Source organism: Bos javanicus, chromosome X (genome assembly GCF_032452875.1).
Source record: "Bos javanicus breed banteng chromosome X, ARS-OSU_banteng_1.0, whole genome shotgun sequence".
Lineage (NCBI taxonomy): Eukaryota > Metazoa > Chordata > Mammalia > Artiodactyla > Bovidae > Bos > Bos javanicus.
In genome coordinates, this window is record NC_083897.1 from 34815824 (window position 1) to 34833612 (window position 17789).

General features: G+C 40.1%; 1 protein-coding gene across 4 annotated transcripts in view; it reads left to right on the forward strand.

Annotated features, from left to right (window-relative positions):
• Positions 1 to 17789, forward strand: part of PASD1 (PAS domain containing repressor 1) — a 111766-nt gene that overhangs the window by 75134 nt on the left and 18843 nt on the right. For all 4 annotated transcript variants that reach the window (XM_061408741.1, XM_061408740.1, XM_061408742.1 and 1 more), the window contains exons 9-10: positions 2018 to 2091; positions 9220 to 9286. In XM_061408741.1, the coding sequence (XP_061264725.1) occupies positions 2018 to 2091; positions 9220 to 9286 (141 nt within the window). The remainder of the gene's footprint in view (positions 1 to 2017; positions 2092 to 9219; positions 9287 to 17789) is intronic.

Sequence of the window (17789 nt, forward strand, 5' to 3'; positions counted from 1 at the left end):
TGCAGAGGGTTGTGTTAGGATATGTGAGTGAGAAAAGACCAGCCCCTGTGTTTCAGAAGATGAACACCCTAAAGAGATGCACACTCATTGACAAGTGGTTTTGATAGTATATTAAACAGGTATACAAGGTCTGGGGGCTGGGACATAGTAAGAGAGAAATCACCATTTTGGCGGGTGGATAAAAGAAGGCTCTGTCACCAGGTGAGTTTTGAAGCAGCTCTTCTGTCTGCCCGTTGCTCACTTAGTATCTTTCTAATAGAGAATTTCCAGATTCTGTCTCAAAAAAAAAAAAAAAAAAGGAAAAATCTTTAGTCTTTAGATTCATTTGATTGGTTCAGACTAATGAGTTATTTACCAAGTGACGTACTTAGCAAGCACCTACTATGTGCCAGGCACTTTGCTTGGTGCTGGAAAAACAGACAGTAGACAAGTAATATTAACAGATGTCATGGAGATGATAAAACAGAATTGTGTGCTAATGACTGGTGGGAGTGGGAGTCCAGTAGAGTGTCAGGGAAGATCTCTCTCTGACGATGTGCCTTTTGAACAGAGACTATGAATGATGATAAGATGCCAATCCAGGAAAGAAAGGAAGGCAGTTCAAGTAGAGGGTTCAGCAGCTGTAAAAGTAATGAGGTAGTAACTTGCATGGAGAGTTCCAGGGAACAAAGACCATCATATGACTAGACAAAGTTGTTAATATTGTGATGATGTTGTAATATACGATACATGTACTTACATGTGAGGCCTCTGGATCCAGAGTTCACAACCTTTCTTACTAGCTACAAGATAAGCTCTTGTCACTTACATCTTTTAGCCTCAGGTTCTTTTTCTATAAATGGCGAAAACAGTACCTCTTTGAGGGTTGTTGTGAATTGCAAATAAGACAGCCCCTGGTATATGGTTCAGTTCAGTTCAGTTCAGTCGCTCAGTCATGTCCGACTCTTTGCGACCCCATGAATCGCAGCACGCCAGGCCTCTCTGTCCATCAGCACTCAGTAAATTTGAGTCCTTACAGTCAGGATCATCATTGTCATTTTTATCATTATTATTAGTATCATTACAATCCAGAGGGGGCAAAAGATCTGCTTTACTTTTCCTCTCTGGTTTAAAATCTGGGCTTTAACTGACCACATTTCAGAAGCTGTGAGGGACTTCTTCACACTCAATTTAGAGTAGTGATCTATGTGATCTTTAGAAAATTGGTCAAGAGAAAAGCAATTAAAGTAAGTTGCTAAATCTGTTGGCCCCGTTCAGTATCCCTCTCCAGCAGTTCTCTGGGATTTGAGCTCTCATATTTGCCATGAGAAGGCAGACATCCCATTTAGAGGTGGCTCAATGGTAGAGAATCTGCGTGCCAATGCAGAAGACATGGGTTGGGAAGATCCCTAGGTCGGGAAGAGCCCCTGGAGGAAGAAATGGCAACTGATTCCAATATTCTTTCCCGGGAAATCCCATGGACAGAGAAGCCTGGTGGACTACAGTCCATGGAGTCACAAAGAGTCAGACATGACTGAGTGACTAAAACATCAACAACCCCCAAATCTACTTCCTCATCTGAGAAAGAAAAATCTCATTTGAGACGGTGCCCTCACCCTGGGCTCCCTTTTGGCACGAGGATCTCTGTTTGTGACCTATGCCAGTTTTTCTCTGGGCTTCTGGGATATTTGTTTCATATTAGTGGTCATTTCAAAGAACAAATCTTGTGAGAAAAGAGGGCTTTTTGGAGGAAGACTTTGTTCCCAGCGTGGCTGTGTAGCAGTGGAAGTGTGGTGAACTCAAGAGTTCAACTTTGAGGTGGACCTACCTTGATCCTGCATCTACGAGTTGTACATCTTTGACCAAATCATCCTAGCTCTCAAATCCTCAATTTTCATGTTTGTAAAATCGAGTGCCTTTCTCACAATGATATACAGATGAGTTGGATTTTCAAATTTACTAAAACCTATACAGATATGTCAGATATTTTTACTATGTAAGTACATTTTAAGTATCTAAAATGCCAATTTTTCTGCAGGGCTTTTTCCGTACAAATGGGCCTAGTCCATTGGTCCCAAATTTGGGTGAGGATGAGCTATCTGAGGACCACAGGTGAGAAACTATTGTTGTAAGTAATGGGGAACTAGGGTACACTTTTATCCAACAAAACTGAAACAAGAGAAATCATATCTATGACTATTTTTCCATCAAAATGGGAAAAAAAAAAAAATTGAGTCCAGATGAGCAATCTACTAGTTTGAACTTCCTTTCTCAGCTAGTATAATTCATATTTTTTTCTAACATATAAATACAAGTAATTGGCTTTCTATAAAAGAAATAAAGCAATAAACATAGCAACCTTAACTGACACAGACGTTTAATTACTTTCAAATTAAGACAATACAGTACACATAGACTTGATTGCTTCTTTTTTAAAAACACTTTAAATGGTAGAAGAATGAATAAGCATTGTAGAAACTGCTATTATACAGGTGTTCCTCTTTTTTGTGAATCTAATCTATTCTTTAACATTTGTTTGTTAACAAATTTTCAGAGAATAAAGGGGGTAATTCCATTATTTTGACTGGGAAAAGTAAAAATGCACTCCTGACCTATAGAAAAATGCCAACTTGCTAGATATCACTTCAACCCCTTAATTCGCCTATTTAACAATCTACCAAGAATTTTTACAAAATAGAAATTTTTTGCAATACTATCTAGTCACTTCATATTTGATAAACTCATTAGTAGATATTTTATATGTAATAAGCCATAATAGTAGACATTGCTCAGTGTAGGATATTGAGAATGGATTACATATTCCTTCTACATTGCAGTGTATGTGGAGATGTAAATAAATAGCAAAATAATACATTAAAGATGAGCACTAGATGCCAGTAAAAGTTAGCAAAATAAAATAAACAAGATGATGCTTTGAGAAGATTCTTCTGATGGAAGGCATGTTTATGTGAGGTCTGGTGGTGGGAGAAGAGAGCTGGAGGCTGTGGTCTCTGTTAGGCTTTGGTGGTGAAATGAGGTAAGGAAGAAACAGCTGGTAAAGAAATGAGTTAAACAGGAAATGCCTGAGGTTCATCTGTGTCTGAATCTGAGGAACAGGGGAGAATCTTCCCTTTCTGGCAGGAGAGCTCAGACGTGTTTGGTGAGGAACCATTGTCTAAAGCTGCACACCAGAGCCACAGGATGAAAAACAGAGCTCATGGTGGCAGTCTGTTTGCGTTCCTTTTGCTTGGTGCCCTACAACTCTTGCTAACACATGACCGAGTTTGTAATTGTGTCACAGGTCTGCTCGTGCCACCATCACACTCACGTGCCCCAGCAAGATTTTTTTTTTTTTTTGGAGAATCTCAAATTTTTTGTATATATTCATCACTATATTTATGGTTCATAGGAGTTAGGGACACGTGCATGGCCAAGTTTAAGACTAACAGCCATTCAAAATTCTTAATGTGTTTTATCAAACACTACAGTGTTTCTTGTAGTGCATGCGCTTCTTTGGGCCTCTTGCTGCTGCTGCTACTGCTATGTCGCTTCAGTCGTGTCCGACTCTGTGCGACCCCATAGACGGCAGCCCACCAGGCTCCCCTGTCCCTGGGATTCTCCAGGCAAGAACACTGGGGTGGGTTGCCATTTCCTTCTCCAATGCATGAAAGTGAAAAGTCAAAGTGAAGTCGCTCAGTCATATCCAACTCCTAGCGACCCCATGGACTGCAGCCTACCAGGCTCCTCCGTCCATGGGATTTTCTAGGCAAGAGTACTGGAGTGGGGTGCCTTTGCCTTCTCCACTGGGCCTCTTAGACTTACCCATCTTCTTCATTAGTTCCTTTACTTTATTAGAAGACCTTTTACTGCATAAGGTGGGAGAGAGGATATCTATAAAGCATACAGTGTTTAAACACGAGCTCTAGGTACTACTCTGTGAGAATACCTGAGCTACAATAGCAGCCAACCATATCCTTTCACCTGAGGGTACATGACTTGAACATATTCTTCCATGCAACTTACAGCAGGTTTGTTTAGTAGGTTTGGGTAATGAATTTTGTGTCAATTAGTAGATCATTATGGCAAATCTTCAGAGAGTGAGAGTTCAGAGACTGAAGAGACCTGCATTTTATTTTTAAGTGGAACTTAATTGAATGAAAAATATTCTGATGCAGAAACAAGCCAGCTACTACATCAGTGCCACTTGGTCTCCACTCAATATAAGGAAAGGCTTAAAATCATATCTTTTCTAATATAGTGAGAAATTATCATTATTGGAGGGATGCACCATAATGCTATATATTTTAATACTTTCATAAATATGCCTGCAGTTTCTTCAAATATTAGGCAATAGATTTTTCATCATGTAGACAATAAGATAAAAACATGACAAGAAATAACTGATGGATTTGATGAAGAAAATTCTGTATAATTCCAGCTGTCCTCACTTCCCTCTCATATCCCTCTCCTCTTTTCCAACACTATGGCTGCTTTTCCAGGTCCAACCACCTCAGGTCTCACATGATGGGTTGTTGGTGGACCTGGCTCATCCACTAGTCTGAAGTCTATAAAGGAGGACCTGTCAGCCTCATCCCTGTTTAGCACAGAGCTTGACATTGAGCAGGCATAAATGAACATCTGCTTAGGGACTCACTGATGGATTCTATCAAAATGATAATCCATTCTGTGTCATGAGACTTCACAAATATAGTACAGTATTGTTACACCTCAGTGTGAACCAGTATTGCCTTATTTTTTTTTTTTCATAGACTTATTCTTTGTCCTCTGGATATTTTCAGATAGCAACAAGAAGAGAGATATACGTCAGGCATTAGTTTGTAGGCACCCTGAGTGGCAATTGATAATCTGTTCCGCTTTTGTGGTCTGAGGGATGGTTGAAAAAGTAATCAGGCACAAAGTTCATAGGGACCTAGAGCTCCCCAGATGCTTCTGGAACTTCCCTTGGTAATTTTCAGTGTTTTTTTGAAAGGCAAGAAGCATCCTGTTAAGAGGCTTGAAAGGTTTGTGCTTATGAAAGAAACACAGAGAGGGAGATTTAAAAATGTTTAGAAGAAAGGGTTTCTTTCCAGGCAAGATGTCCTGTCCTTGCATGTTTCTGAGGCTAAAGAATCTTTCATTTCAGAAGAGGGACTCAGTGGTTGGGTTTTCCATTTGAGCTACAGATACACTGGAGGAGAAGGTCTTGCTTGAACATAGAAAAATAATGAATACTTCAGAACTGGTGAGGAGTAGGCACAGAATTGAATACTGTATGGCCCTTTCCCATCTTCCTACTGCTACAATCAGAGGAAGCACTGAACTACTGTTACTACTCTTAGCTTCTATGTATCAGTGAGGCCCCAAATTATGTCATAACATCATCTTGATAGAAGTGCATCTTGTACTTTATTCCTCATGAGGTGATCTCATGTTTATTGACTTATTCTCCACAAACTGTTAGCTAGATTTTAGACTCATTGTAAAGATGAGAAAGTGCAGTCACAGAGGATGCATGATTTACCCAAAGCCATGCAGTTGGTTAAGCAGTAGAGCTGGCATGGGGACCCAGATTCTCCTGGGCTGGTTTCTGTTAGGATGTCACTTAAAGGCACTGTGGCTGGTATCGGGTTCCAAGGAGAAAACTCCAGGAGTTTGGGAAGTACTTGATTGGGGACATTACTTTGAGAAGACGTTTTTTCTTTTAATGTATGTCATCTTAGATGGAGAGAGAGAGGAGTTGTTAGTATGGTAGGAGATCACATCAATTAGCCCAAACATTTTCGACAAAGATAGTATCTTTTCCCCCAAAGGTAGAGTAGGTAACACTGGAAAATCAGATGACAGGTATGTCCGAGAGTTCTAGTAGCTCTTCCCTTTGTCTGCAGTCTTCAGAAACTCTCCTGAAGAAGGTGGTCCCCAGGGAGACTCCACCTGTCAGCAACTGCACCAGAAAGAATGTCCCTGGTGAATTCCCCTTTCATCTTGTTTCGGTGAAGTGTTATCTTGTACAGAGCTGTGAGGAGAATCTTGCAAAGATGTTCAGTTCAGTTCAGTTGCTCAGTTCCATCAGCCTCTTTGTGACCCCATTGACTGCAGCACGCCAGGCTTCCCTGTCCATCACTAACTCCTGGAGCTTGCTTAAACTCATGTCCATCCAGTCGGTGATGCCATCCAACCATCTTATCCTTTTTCACCCTTTTCTCCTGCCTTCAAGCTTTGCCAGCATCATGGTCTTTTCCAATGAGTCAGTTCTTCACATCAGGTGGCCAAAGTATTGGATATTCAGCTTCAGCATCAGTCCTTCCAATGAATATTCAGGACTGACTTCCTTTAGGATTGACTGGTTTGATCTCCTTGTTTTCCAAGGTACTCTCAAGAGTCTTCTCCAACACCACAGTTCAAAAGCATCGATTCTTTGGCACTTGGCATTCTTTATAGTCCAACTCTCACATCCATACATGACTACTGGAAAAACCATAGCCTTGACTAGACAGACCTTTGTCAGCGAAGTAATGTCTCTGTTTTTTAATATGCTATCTAGGTTGGTCATAACTTTTCTTCCAAGGAGGAAATGTCTTTAATTTCATGGCTGCAATCACCATCTGCAGCGATTTTGGAGCCCCCCCAAATAAAATCTGACACTGTTTCCCCATATATTTGCCATGAAGTGATGGGCTTGGATGCCATGATCTTTGATTTTTGAATGCTGAGTTTTAAGCCAGCTTTTTCACTCTCCTCTTTCACTTTCATCAAGAGGCTTTTTAGTTCCTCTTCACTTTCTGCCATAAGGGTGGTGTCATCTGCATATCTGAGGTTATTGATATTTCTCCTGGCAATCTTGATTCCAGCTTGTGCTTCCTCCAGCCCAGCATTTCTCATGATGTACTCTGCATAGAAGTTAAATAAGCAGGGTGACAATATACAGCCTTGACGTACTCCTTTTCCTATTTGGAACCAGTCTGTTGTTCCATGTCTAGTTCTAACTGTTGCTTCCTGATCTGAATACAGGTTTCTCAAGAGGCAGGTCAGGTGGTCTGGTATTCCCATCTCTTTCAGAATTTTCCACAGTTTCTTGTGATCCACACAGTCAAAGGCTTTGGCATAGTCAATAAAGCAGAAATAGATGTTTTTTTCTGGAACTCTTGCTTTTTCCATGATCCAGCAGATGTTGGCAATTTGATCTCTGGTTCCTCTGCCTTTTCTAAAACCAGCTTGAACATCTGGAAGTTCATGGTTCACGTATTGCTGAAGCCTTACTTTATTATAAATATGACTTACTTTATTATAAATATGGTGCAGAACTACTTTCTCTGTAGGAAAAGTGACACCTCAAAGATTGACAATGTTATGTATTAAGAAAAATAAGAGAGTTAATATTAGTGTATCATATGTTAATTTCTTTTTTTATGAATAGTATTTCTTTATATTCTCAGGTCTAATTTTCCTTGTTATGGCTTCTTAGATACACCCATCATTTAAAAGTGGACATTTAATTTCCAATTACATGGGTTTTTTAAAGTATCTTTGATGCTAATTTCTCATTTAAATGCTTTCTTCTCTGCAGTCACCCTCTGCATTTTTTTCAGTCTTTTAACTTTATTGATGCTTTCAATGGCTAAGTCAAAGATCTCTCGTGGTAAATGTCACATTGCACTTGAAAATATATGGGTTATTTTCAAATATCTTTTGATATTGATTTCTAACATAATTCCACAGTGATAAGAAAACAGACTCTATGATTTCAATACCTTTAGACCACCTAGTTTTACATCCCTGGATATGTTCCAGTGTCTCCTAGTTTATAGTCTATGGGAATTTAAAAGAATTTGTATCCTACTCTTGTGTGAAAATGGTACAAATCTTAACTGTGTTGAATTAATTGGTTTACAGTGCTTTTCAGGTCTACTATATCCTTCTACTTTTCTATATATCCATTCTGTTAGTTTCTGAGAGTTTGATATTGAAACTCCAACTAAAAATCTTAATTTACCTACTTCAAGATAATTGTAATATATGGTAGAACTGTATGTAACTTTGTTCTATATTTTTCAACTCGCCTATAAATATATTATCAATAATTATTTAAAAAAAAAGAAAAAAAGGAAAATAAAAGAGTTTTTTTTTCTTGTTTGAACTGTTAAAAAACAAAATTTAACTGAGTAAATACGAAGATCTAATTGACTTTATGAGGCGATTCATGAATTGGGCAGCATCCCAAGAGTTATATAGAATGGAAGTTTTTTTATAGGAAGAGGAGTGGGGCCAGGGAATTACTAGCAAAAGCAAAGAAAGGATTATTTGGGGCCAGGACATTCTTCTTCCTTTGGAGGATAGAAAGGACCATGTGATAGATTACCTAATTGGTGCTGACTAGGAAGTTCCAAACTGGTTGATTAAGATTCCACTGCTGGTAAAGGCTGAGACTGCAGTTAGGTTAGGCATTAAATCTGGGTTTAGTAACATGGGTTTTAACACAAGTGATACCATTTGGGGTGTTTGTTTTTTTTCTTAACAGAACCTCATTTTTACTGTATTACAGAGAATTTAGTGGTAAGTGAGATGTGTTTTAGTTCAGTTCAGTCACTCAGTCGTGTCCAACTCTTTGTGACCCCATGAATCACAGCATGCCGGGCCTCCCTGTCCATCACCAACTCCCAGAGTTCACCCAGACTCACATCCATCGAGTCAGTGATGCCATCCAGCCATCTCATCCTCTGTCATCCCCTTCTCCTCCTGCCCCCAATCCCTCCCAGCATCAGAGTCTTTTCCAATGAGTCAACTCTTTGCATGAGGTGGCCGAAGTACTGGAGTTTCAGCTTTAGCATCAGTCCTTGCAAAGAAATCCCAGGGCTGATCTCCTTCAGAATGGACTGGTTGGATCTCCTTGCAGTCCAAGGGACTCTCAAGAGTCTTCTCCAACACCACAGTTCAAAAGCATCAATTCTTCAATTCTCAGCTTTCTTCACAGTCCAACTCTCACATCCATACACGACCACTGGAAAAACCATAGCCTTGACTAGAGGGACCTTTGTTGGCAAAGTAATGTCTCTGCTTTTCAATATGCTATCTAGGTTGGTCATAACTTTCCTTCCAAGGAGGAAGCGTCTTTTAATTTCATGGCTGCAATCACCATCTGCAGTGATTTTGGAGCCCCAAAAAATAAAGTCTGACACTGTTTCCACTGTTTCTCCATGTATTTCCCATGAAGTGATGACCGTTTCTCTTTTCACCTATTTATAGACTTATTCAAGAGGAAACAGGATGTTTTGGAATGGAATCCTCAGAAGTTGAAATTACTGATGTAGAAGTACGTACATTGAGTACATAGAGTCATGCCTTATTTCCATAATGTTGACTGTTTAGTTAATGTGTGTGGCCAAGGTGGGGGAAGAAAAGAATTTTCCTGCTACCCTTCTAGGTTCTCAGGTAAGATGCCCCTGTAATTAAGACAGGATTAACAGGAGAAGGATGAATGGAAGCTTAGTAATGGGTATTTATATATTTCTTACATACATGGGAGAGACCCAATAATATTGAATAACTCTCTGAAATGACTCAAGCCACCATCTTGAATACCATTTTCAGCTAAGATAAAAGAAGGTGATGGGAGTGGGGAGTCAGCAGTGGGGATACAGTAAACAAGGGTTAAGGTTTTCTGCAGATTTAAGTCCTGGTCTTCTGCATTAATAAGTTTCTAGAAACTAAGAGTCATCCTTTTCTACCTGGTGCAGAAAGGGAGACATACTTATAAATGGAGATTTCCCTTATAAATATAAATGTATCTTACAAAATGGTAACTTCTATTGGTTTTCAGAGCTCCTCCTCTGCCTGCTGTTTCTTAGAAATAACCAGCTCAAAATAACCCTTATGCCAACAAGTCATATTTTGGGGTGGCAATTTCAGCCTCCCTCGAACCTGCATATAAAGGTTTTTAATTTGAAGTATCCCATATGGACACAGAACATGAGTGGTATTCCATAGTTGCCATTTTATAGTTATTTCTTATTGGAAGCAGTAACAGCCATGCTTGGAATGGTCCCTGTAGTAGCTTTAAAAAGAATTAAGCTAGCCTCTGTGCCAGACATCATTCCAAGTCTTTTTGACTTGTGAGTGCATTTTGAAATCAGAGGTTATATAGCCTATAGCCTGCTCCTATAGGCTATGTGAGTAGACTCATGAGATGGCAGAGTCCTCTGCCGATTATGGGTAGAACGAATCCCTAATTAATGTGAATTGTCCTCCATCCTTTCCTTAAGCCATTAAATGTATCATTCAATTATCCATTCACCAGACGTTCCGCTAGAGAACCCTATAGGGATATACCTGAATAGAAATATGAAACTTGGGTCTGCCCTCAATAATCTAAATTCTAGCCTGGGGGATAAGATCAAAGTGCAAGAAAAACAGATATAGAACAACAAATAACCATCCCAGGAAGCCTTCCCCAATGAATAGGCTTTCACCTTACTTGTTACTCCATGGGTGCATACAACATAGCTACTAGGCTGATTCAGGGTGGTGGTGATAGTACTATAGAGAGAAAGATGGCTTGGGTATCAGAAGATAAGAGCTCAATTCCTGATTCTGCCTTTACCAATTAATTATGTGACCTGGGGAATGTTATTTTACCATGGGAAGCTTCAGTTTCATTATGTGTAAAATGGGAGTGGTAATAATCTCTGCCAGGCTACCTCATAAAGATTAGATAACACTCAAAGGAACTGCATTTATTGAACTGGCCAAAAAGTTTACTTGAGTTTTTCCATATGATGTTACAAAAAACCTGAATGAATTTTTTAGCCAAACCCATCTCAGGATATTGTCTGTATTCCTGCAATAGAATGAATCTTCTATGAGAGCGGGGGTAGTATTGTTCATCAGCATGTCACCAAACACCTTGAACAGTACTGGCCACACATAGTAGGTGTTCATAAATATTAAATACACAAAAGAATATTGTATGATAAAACAGTCTATTTTTATAGCACTCTTCAAATGTCTGGTAAAGGGATTTAAAGAACAATATTGACAGGTTGGATGTGTAGACTGTCACTTTGGCTTTCAGCCTTTCACGTGATTTTGCTTAAAAGTGTTCACATTCATGAGACTGTGCAGACAGCAGGTGTTTTTAGTATTTAAGTTCTTCTGTAACATGGAAATACTATGAACATGTATTTTCAATATGAAGTGCTGGTTTTTCTATCATATTTTCTAACTCTTGCTCATTCAATAAGCTACTTCTGTGTAGATAAAACTTCTCACTTCTGAAGAGGTACCTCTGCTTAACCCAGCTTTCTGTTCAAGATGGTATGAAACAGCGAGGAAATTAGGTAGAACAAAGTTAATTTAAGTGGAACAATGCTCTGTTTATACACAAACTAATTTCAGTTATGCTAGGAAAAGAGGCCAAGACATCCATATAGCTCTGGCCATCAGTCTGACATCTACATAGCTGACAGCCTGACTTCATCAGTCTGTCAACAAATATTTACCCAGGACCTGTTGTGTGCTATGTGTGAAGAATCCAGTCCTTCAACTTAGTGTTTTGAGGAAAGTTGGATTAAAAAAACTCTCACTTTATAAAACCTAAGTAATTTTAACATTTAAAGGTCAGTTTGTTTTTTTTTTAAAGAATCTCATAATCTTATCACAATGGCCCAATTGCTATTTAATTTTGCTATTTCCATTCAGTCTCGGTCTACCATCACTTCTGTTTTTAACTTTGTTATAAATGATAGCTTGCCTGCTACTCCATTTCCTTTGGTCATCACTTATTGCTAAAGTCTGTCTTTGGACAGTCTCAAATTTAGTCATTTCAGTAACTGGACAATATACTATGGTATTAAGGGACTTGTGTTTCCAATCAAGATGGAGCAACAGGGACCAGATTGACTTTCCTGCCCAAAACAGCCAAAAATAAAAAACAAAAAAATACAACATAACAGTTTTCAAGATAATGGACAGAAGGCAACAAAAGACAGGGACTCTTAAGAGATAGGAAATGAATGAAATGAGCCCTGCAATTGCCATAACTTACTACCTAGAGAGTTACCAGGCCATTTAGCCAAGAGGGAGGACACACAGGGATCCCAGTAGAATTCCTGAGCTGAGGAGACTGAGGTGAGACTAGATAGTCTAAAGTTGCTTGCAGATTACCAGAGAGGAGAGGGCTGCATGGATGAAGGTTGCTATGGGGATCTGTAAGGGGAGAGAACCACTCAAGAAATTAGAGGAAACAGTGCCAAAATTCTTACAGGGTCAGTAATGCTTCCTGTTTCTATCTGCCACATTGGAAATTCTCATAATACACAGGACACGAGGCATAAGAGTACACAGAGAGATCTTGCCTCAGTTATGGGGGAAAGTTAGCCCCAGGCTGACTATTGCTCTGGTTCTGACTATCAAGTCATTAAGGCAAGACCAAAGGGATCCTAAAGGAAATCAACCTTGAATATTCGTTGGAGGGACTAATGCTAAAGCTGAAGCGCCAATAATTTGGCCACCTGATGCGAGCCGACTCATTAGAAAAGAACTGGATTCTGATAAAGATAGAAGGCAGGAGGAGAAGGGGACGACAGAGGATGAGATAGTTGGCTGGCATCACCAACTCAATGGACATGAGTTTGAGTAAACTCTGGGAGATGGTGAAGGACAGGGAAGCCTTGTGTACTACAGTCCATGGGGTTGCAAAGAGTTGGACACGACTGATTGACTGAACAACAGCAACAGCAAATGGGCCAAACTGTTTTCAAGTAATTTAACTACATTCCAAAACAAAGATAGAGTGTTTCTAGGAATGTAAAATAATCCATAATCCAATAAATAAAATTAACAATATTTGGCATCTACTCAAATATTACCAGGCATTTAAAAAAGCAATAATATGTAACTCTTATTGAAGAGAAAACCCAATCAATAAAAACTCACCCAGATCCAATACAGGTTTTAGAATTAGTGGACAGGATATTAACATATGTGTTACATACGTTCAAATTTTCAAGTAGAGATGTGGAAGATGGGATAAAGTCTCAAGTTAAAATTTGAGCAATGAAAACAACACTGGATGGGACTGATGGCAGATTAAACCTTGCAGATTTTGTAGATTGGGAAATTTAAAGACGTTATAATAGAAATTCTCCAAATAAAGAGAAAAAAAAGTTTAAAAAGAACAAGAAAAAAGGAAAGTGTATCAATTGGCTGGTAGAAACTTTTCAAGTAGCCAAATGTACATGTAAATATAGTCTCCGAAATGTAGAGGGAAGCACAAGAAAAAATATTTGAAATAATAATGGCCAGAGATTTGTCCACATTTGATAAAAGCCGTAAACCCAGAGATTCAAGGATCTCAACTGAATCTAAGCAAAAGAAGAGTGAAGAAAACCACACAAAGCATACCTTGGTCCCTGCCAGGTATCATAATATTTTGATCTGTCGGCTGTTACTATGGACTATGTTGTATTTAATAAAGCAGGTTCTGTTGAGAGCAGCTACTAAAAGGCTTCTCTGATAGCTCAGTTGGTAAAGAATCCGCCTATAGTATGGGAGACCTGGGTTCGATCCCTGGGTGGGGAAGATCCCCTGCAGAAGGGAAAGGCTAGCCACTCCAGTATTCTGGCCTGGAGAATTCCATGGACTGTATAGTCCATGGGATCGCAAAGAGTTGGACACGACTGAGTGACTTTCACTTCACTTTTCCAACTGGCAAGGAATTGAGAACAAGGCAAAGTATTGAGAACAAAGTTCTCTCCACAAAACCACCACTTCACTGTTTGATCAGCAGTGGCTTTAAGTAGTAGTATCAATGCTCAGTTCAGTTCAGTCGCTCAGTCGTGTCCGACTCTTTGAGACCACATGAATTGCAGCATGCCAGGCCTCCATGTCCATCACCAACTCCCAGAGTTCACTCAGACTCATGTCCATCGAGTCAGTGATGCCATCCAGCCATCTCATCCTCTGTCGTCCCCTTCTCCTCCTGCCCCCAATCCCTCCCAGCATGAGGGTCTTTTCCAGTGAGTCAACTCTTCACATGAGGTGGCCAAAGTACTGGAGTTTCAGCTTCACCATCATTCCTTCCAAAGAACACCCAGGGCTGATCTCCTTCAGAATGGACTGGTTGGATCTCCTTGCAGTCCAAGGGACTCTCAAGAGTCTTCTCCAACACCACAGTTCAAAAGCATCAATTCTTCGGCGCTCAGCTTTCTTCACAGTCCAACTCTCACATCCATACATGACCACTGGAAAAACCATAGCCTTAACTAGACGGACCTTTGTTGGCAAAGTAACGTCTCTGTTTTTCAATATGCTATCTAGGTTGGTCATAACTTTTCTTCCAAGGAGTAAGCATTTTTTAATATCATGGCTGCAGTCACCATCTGCAGTGATTTTGGAGCCCAGAAAAATAAAGTCTGACACTGTTTCCACTGTTTCCCATCTATTTCCCATGAAGTGATGGGACCAGATGCCATGATCTTCATTTTCTGAATGTTGAGCTTTAAGCCAACTTTTTCACTCTCTTCTTTCACCTTCATCAGGAGGCTTTTTAGTTCCTCTTCACTTTCTGCCATAAGCGTGGTGTTATCTGCATATCTGAGGTTATTGATATTTCTCCTGGCAATCTTGATCCCAGCTTGTGCTTCTTCCAGCCCAGCGTTTCTCATGATGTACTCTGCATAGAAGTTAAATAAGCAGGGTGACAATATACAGCTTTGACGTACTACTTTTCCTATTTGGAACCAGTCCGTTGTTCCATGTCCAGTTCTAACTGTTGCTTTCTGACCTGCATACAAATTTCTCAAGAGGCAGGTCAGGTGGTCTGGTATTCCCATCTCTTGAAGAATTTTCCACAGTTTCTTGTGATCCACGCAGTCAAAGGCTTTGGCATAGTCAATAAAGCAGAAATAGATGTTTTTCTGGAACTCTCTTGCTTTTTTGATGATCCAGCGGATGTTGGCAATTTGGTCTCTGGTTCCTCCACCTTTTCTAAAGCCAGCTTGAACATCTGGAAGTTCACGGTTCACATATTTCTGAAGCCTGGCTTGGAGAATTTTGAGCATTACTTTACTAGCGTGTGAGATGAGTGCAATTGTGCTGTAGTTTGAGCATTCTTTGGCATTGCCTTTCTTTGGGATTGGAATGAAAACTGACTTTTTCTAGTCCTGTGGCCACTGCTGAGTTTTCCAAATTTGCTGGCATATTGAGTGCAGCACTTTCACAGCATCATCTTTCAGGATTTGAAATAGCTCAACTGGAATTCCATCACCTCCACTAGCTTTGTTCATAGTGATGCTTTCTAAGGCCCACTTGACTTCACATTCCAGGATCTGGCTCTAGGTGAGTGATCACACCATTGTGATTATCTGGGTCATGAAGCTCTTTTTTGTACAGTTTTTCTGTGTATTCTTGCCACCTCTTCTTAATATCTTCTGCTTCTGTTAGGTCCATACCATTTCTGTCCTTTACTGAGCCCATCTTTGCATGAAATGTTCCCTTGGTATCTCTAATTTTCTTGAAGAGATCTCTAGTCTTTCCCATTTTGTTGTTTTCCTCTATTTCTTTGCATTGATCACTGAGGAAGACTTTCTTATCTCTCCTTGCTATTCTTTGGAACTCTGCATTCAGATGCTTATATCTTTCCTTTTCTCCTTTGCTTTTCACTTCTCTTCTTTTCACAGCTATTTGTAAGGCCTCCCCAGACAGCCATTTTGCTTTTTTGCATTTCGTTTCCATGGGGATGGTCTTAATCCCTGTCTCCTGTACAATGTCACGAACCTCTGTCCATAGTGCATCAGGCACTCTGTCTATCAGATCTAGTCCCTTAAATCTATTTCTCACTTCCACTGTATAATCATAAGGGATTTGATTTAGGTCATACCTGAATGGTCTAGTGGTTTTCCCTACTTTCTTCCATTTCAGTCTGAATTTGGCAATAAGGAGTTCATGATCTGAGCCACAGTCAGCTCCCCAGTCTTGTTTTTGTTGACTGTATAGAGCTTCTCCATCTTTGGCTGCAAAGAATATAATCAGTCTGATTTCAGTGTTGACCATCTGGTGATGTCCATGTGTAGAGTTTTCTCTTGTGTTGTTGGAAGAGGGTGTTTGCTATGACCAGTGCATTTTCTTGGCAAAACTCTATTAACCTTTGCCTTGCTTCATTCTGTATTCCAAGGCCAAATTTGCCTGTTACTCCAGGTGTTTCTTGACATCCTACTTTTGCATTCCAGTCCCCCATAATGAAAAGGACATCTTTTTTGAGTGTTAGTTCTAAAAGGTCTTGTAGGTCTTCATAGAGCCGTTCAACTTCAGCTTCTTCAGCGTTACTAGTTGGGGCATAGACTTGAATTACTGTGATATTGAATGGTTTGCCTTGGAAGTGAACAGAGATCATTCTGTCGTTTTTGAGATTGCATCCAAGTACTGCATTTTGAACTCTTCTGTTGACCATGATGGCTATTCCATTTCTTCTGAGGGATTCTTGCCCACAGTAGTAGATATACTGGTCATCTGAGTTAAATTCACCCATTCCAGTCCATTTTAGTTCGCTGATTCCTAGAATGTCGACGTTTATTCTTGCCATCTCTTGTTTGACCACTTCCAATTTGCCTTGATTCATGGACCTGACATTCCAGGTTCCTATGCAATATTGCTCTTTACAGAATCGGACCTTGCTTCTATCACCAGTCACATCCACAGCTGGGTATTGTTTTTGCTTTGGCTCCATCCCTTCATTCATTCTGGAGTTATTTTTTCACTGATCTCCAGTAGCATATTGGCCACCTACTGACCTGGGGAGTTTCTCTTTCAGTATCCTATCATTTTGCCTTTTCATACTGTTCATGGGGTTCTCAAGGCAAGAATACTAAAGTGGTTTGCCATTCCCTTCTCCACTGGACCACATTCGGTCAGACCTCTCCACCATGCTAATCCAAAGCACATTGTCATTAACTGATTCTGTCCCAAAGACTTTATTTTAACGATGAGTTTAGATGAGTTGTTGCCAGCTATTGACATTCTGTCACCCATCTGTAGAGATCTGTTGTTCCTGAACTGTGTTTCACTACATAGGCATTTTGGCAAAATTGGAGCTTGTACATTTTCAGAATGCTTTTCCACTCAAATCCATTCTGCCTGGAGGTGGCAGGCAATTATTCAGAAGATGCTGGCTTTGACCCTGTACCAGGGGCTGAGTAGGGCAGGAGAACTGTAGTGTACATGAGACTTGGAAGCACTTTACCCAAGCTATGTATTAATGAGGAGGACAGGACAAACCTGACTCAGGGAGCAATCATGAAAGCTTCTTCCATTGATTTTATAGCTACAGTGTTCAGTTCAGTAGCTCAGCCGTGTCTGACTCTTTGTGACCCCATGGACTGCAGCACTTCAGGCTTACCTGTTCATCACCAACTCCTAGAGCTTGCTCAAACTCATGTCCATTGAGTTGGTGATGCCATCCAACCATCTCATCCTCTGTCATCCCCTTCTCCTCCCACGTTCAATCTTTTCCAGCATCAGGGTCTTTTCCAACGAGTCAGTCCTTCCCATCAGGTGGCAAAGGATTGGAGCTTCAGCTTCAGCATCAGTCCTTCCAATGAATATTCAGGACTGATTTCCTTTAGTATGGACTGGTTTGATCTCCTTGTAGTCCAAGGGACTCTCAAGAGTCTTCTCCAACACCACAGTTCAAAAGCATCAATTCTTCAGTGTTCAGCTTTATTTGTGGTTCAACTCTCACATCCATACATGACAAAAACCATAGCTTTGACTAGATGGGCCTTTGTTGGCAAAGTAATGTCTCTGTTTTTAAATATGCTGTC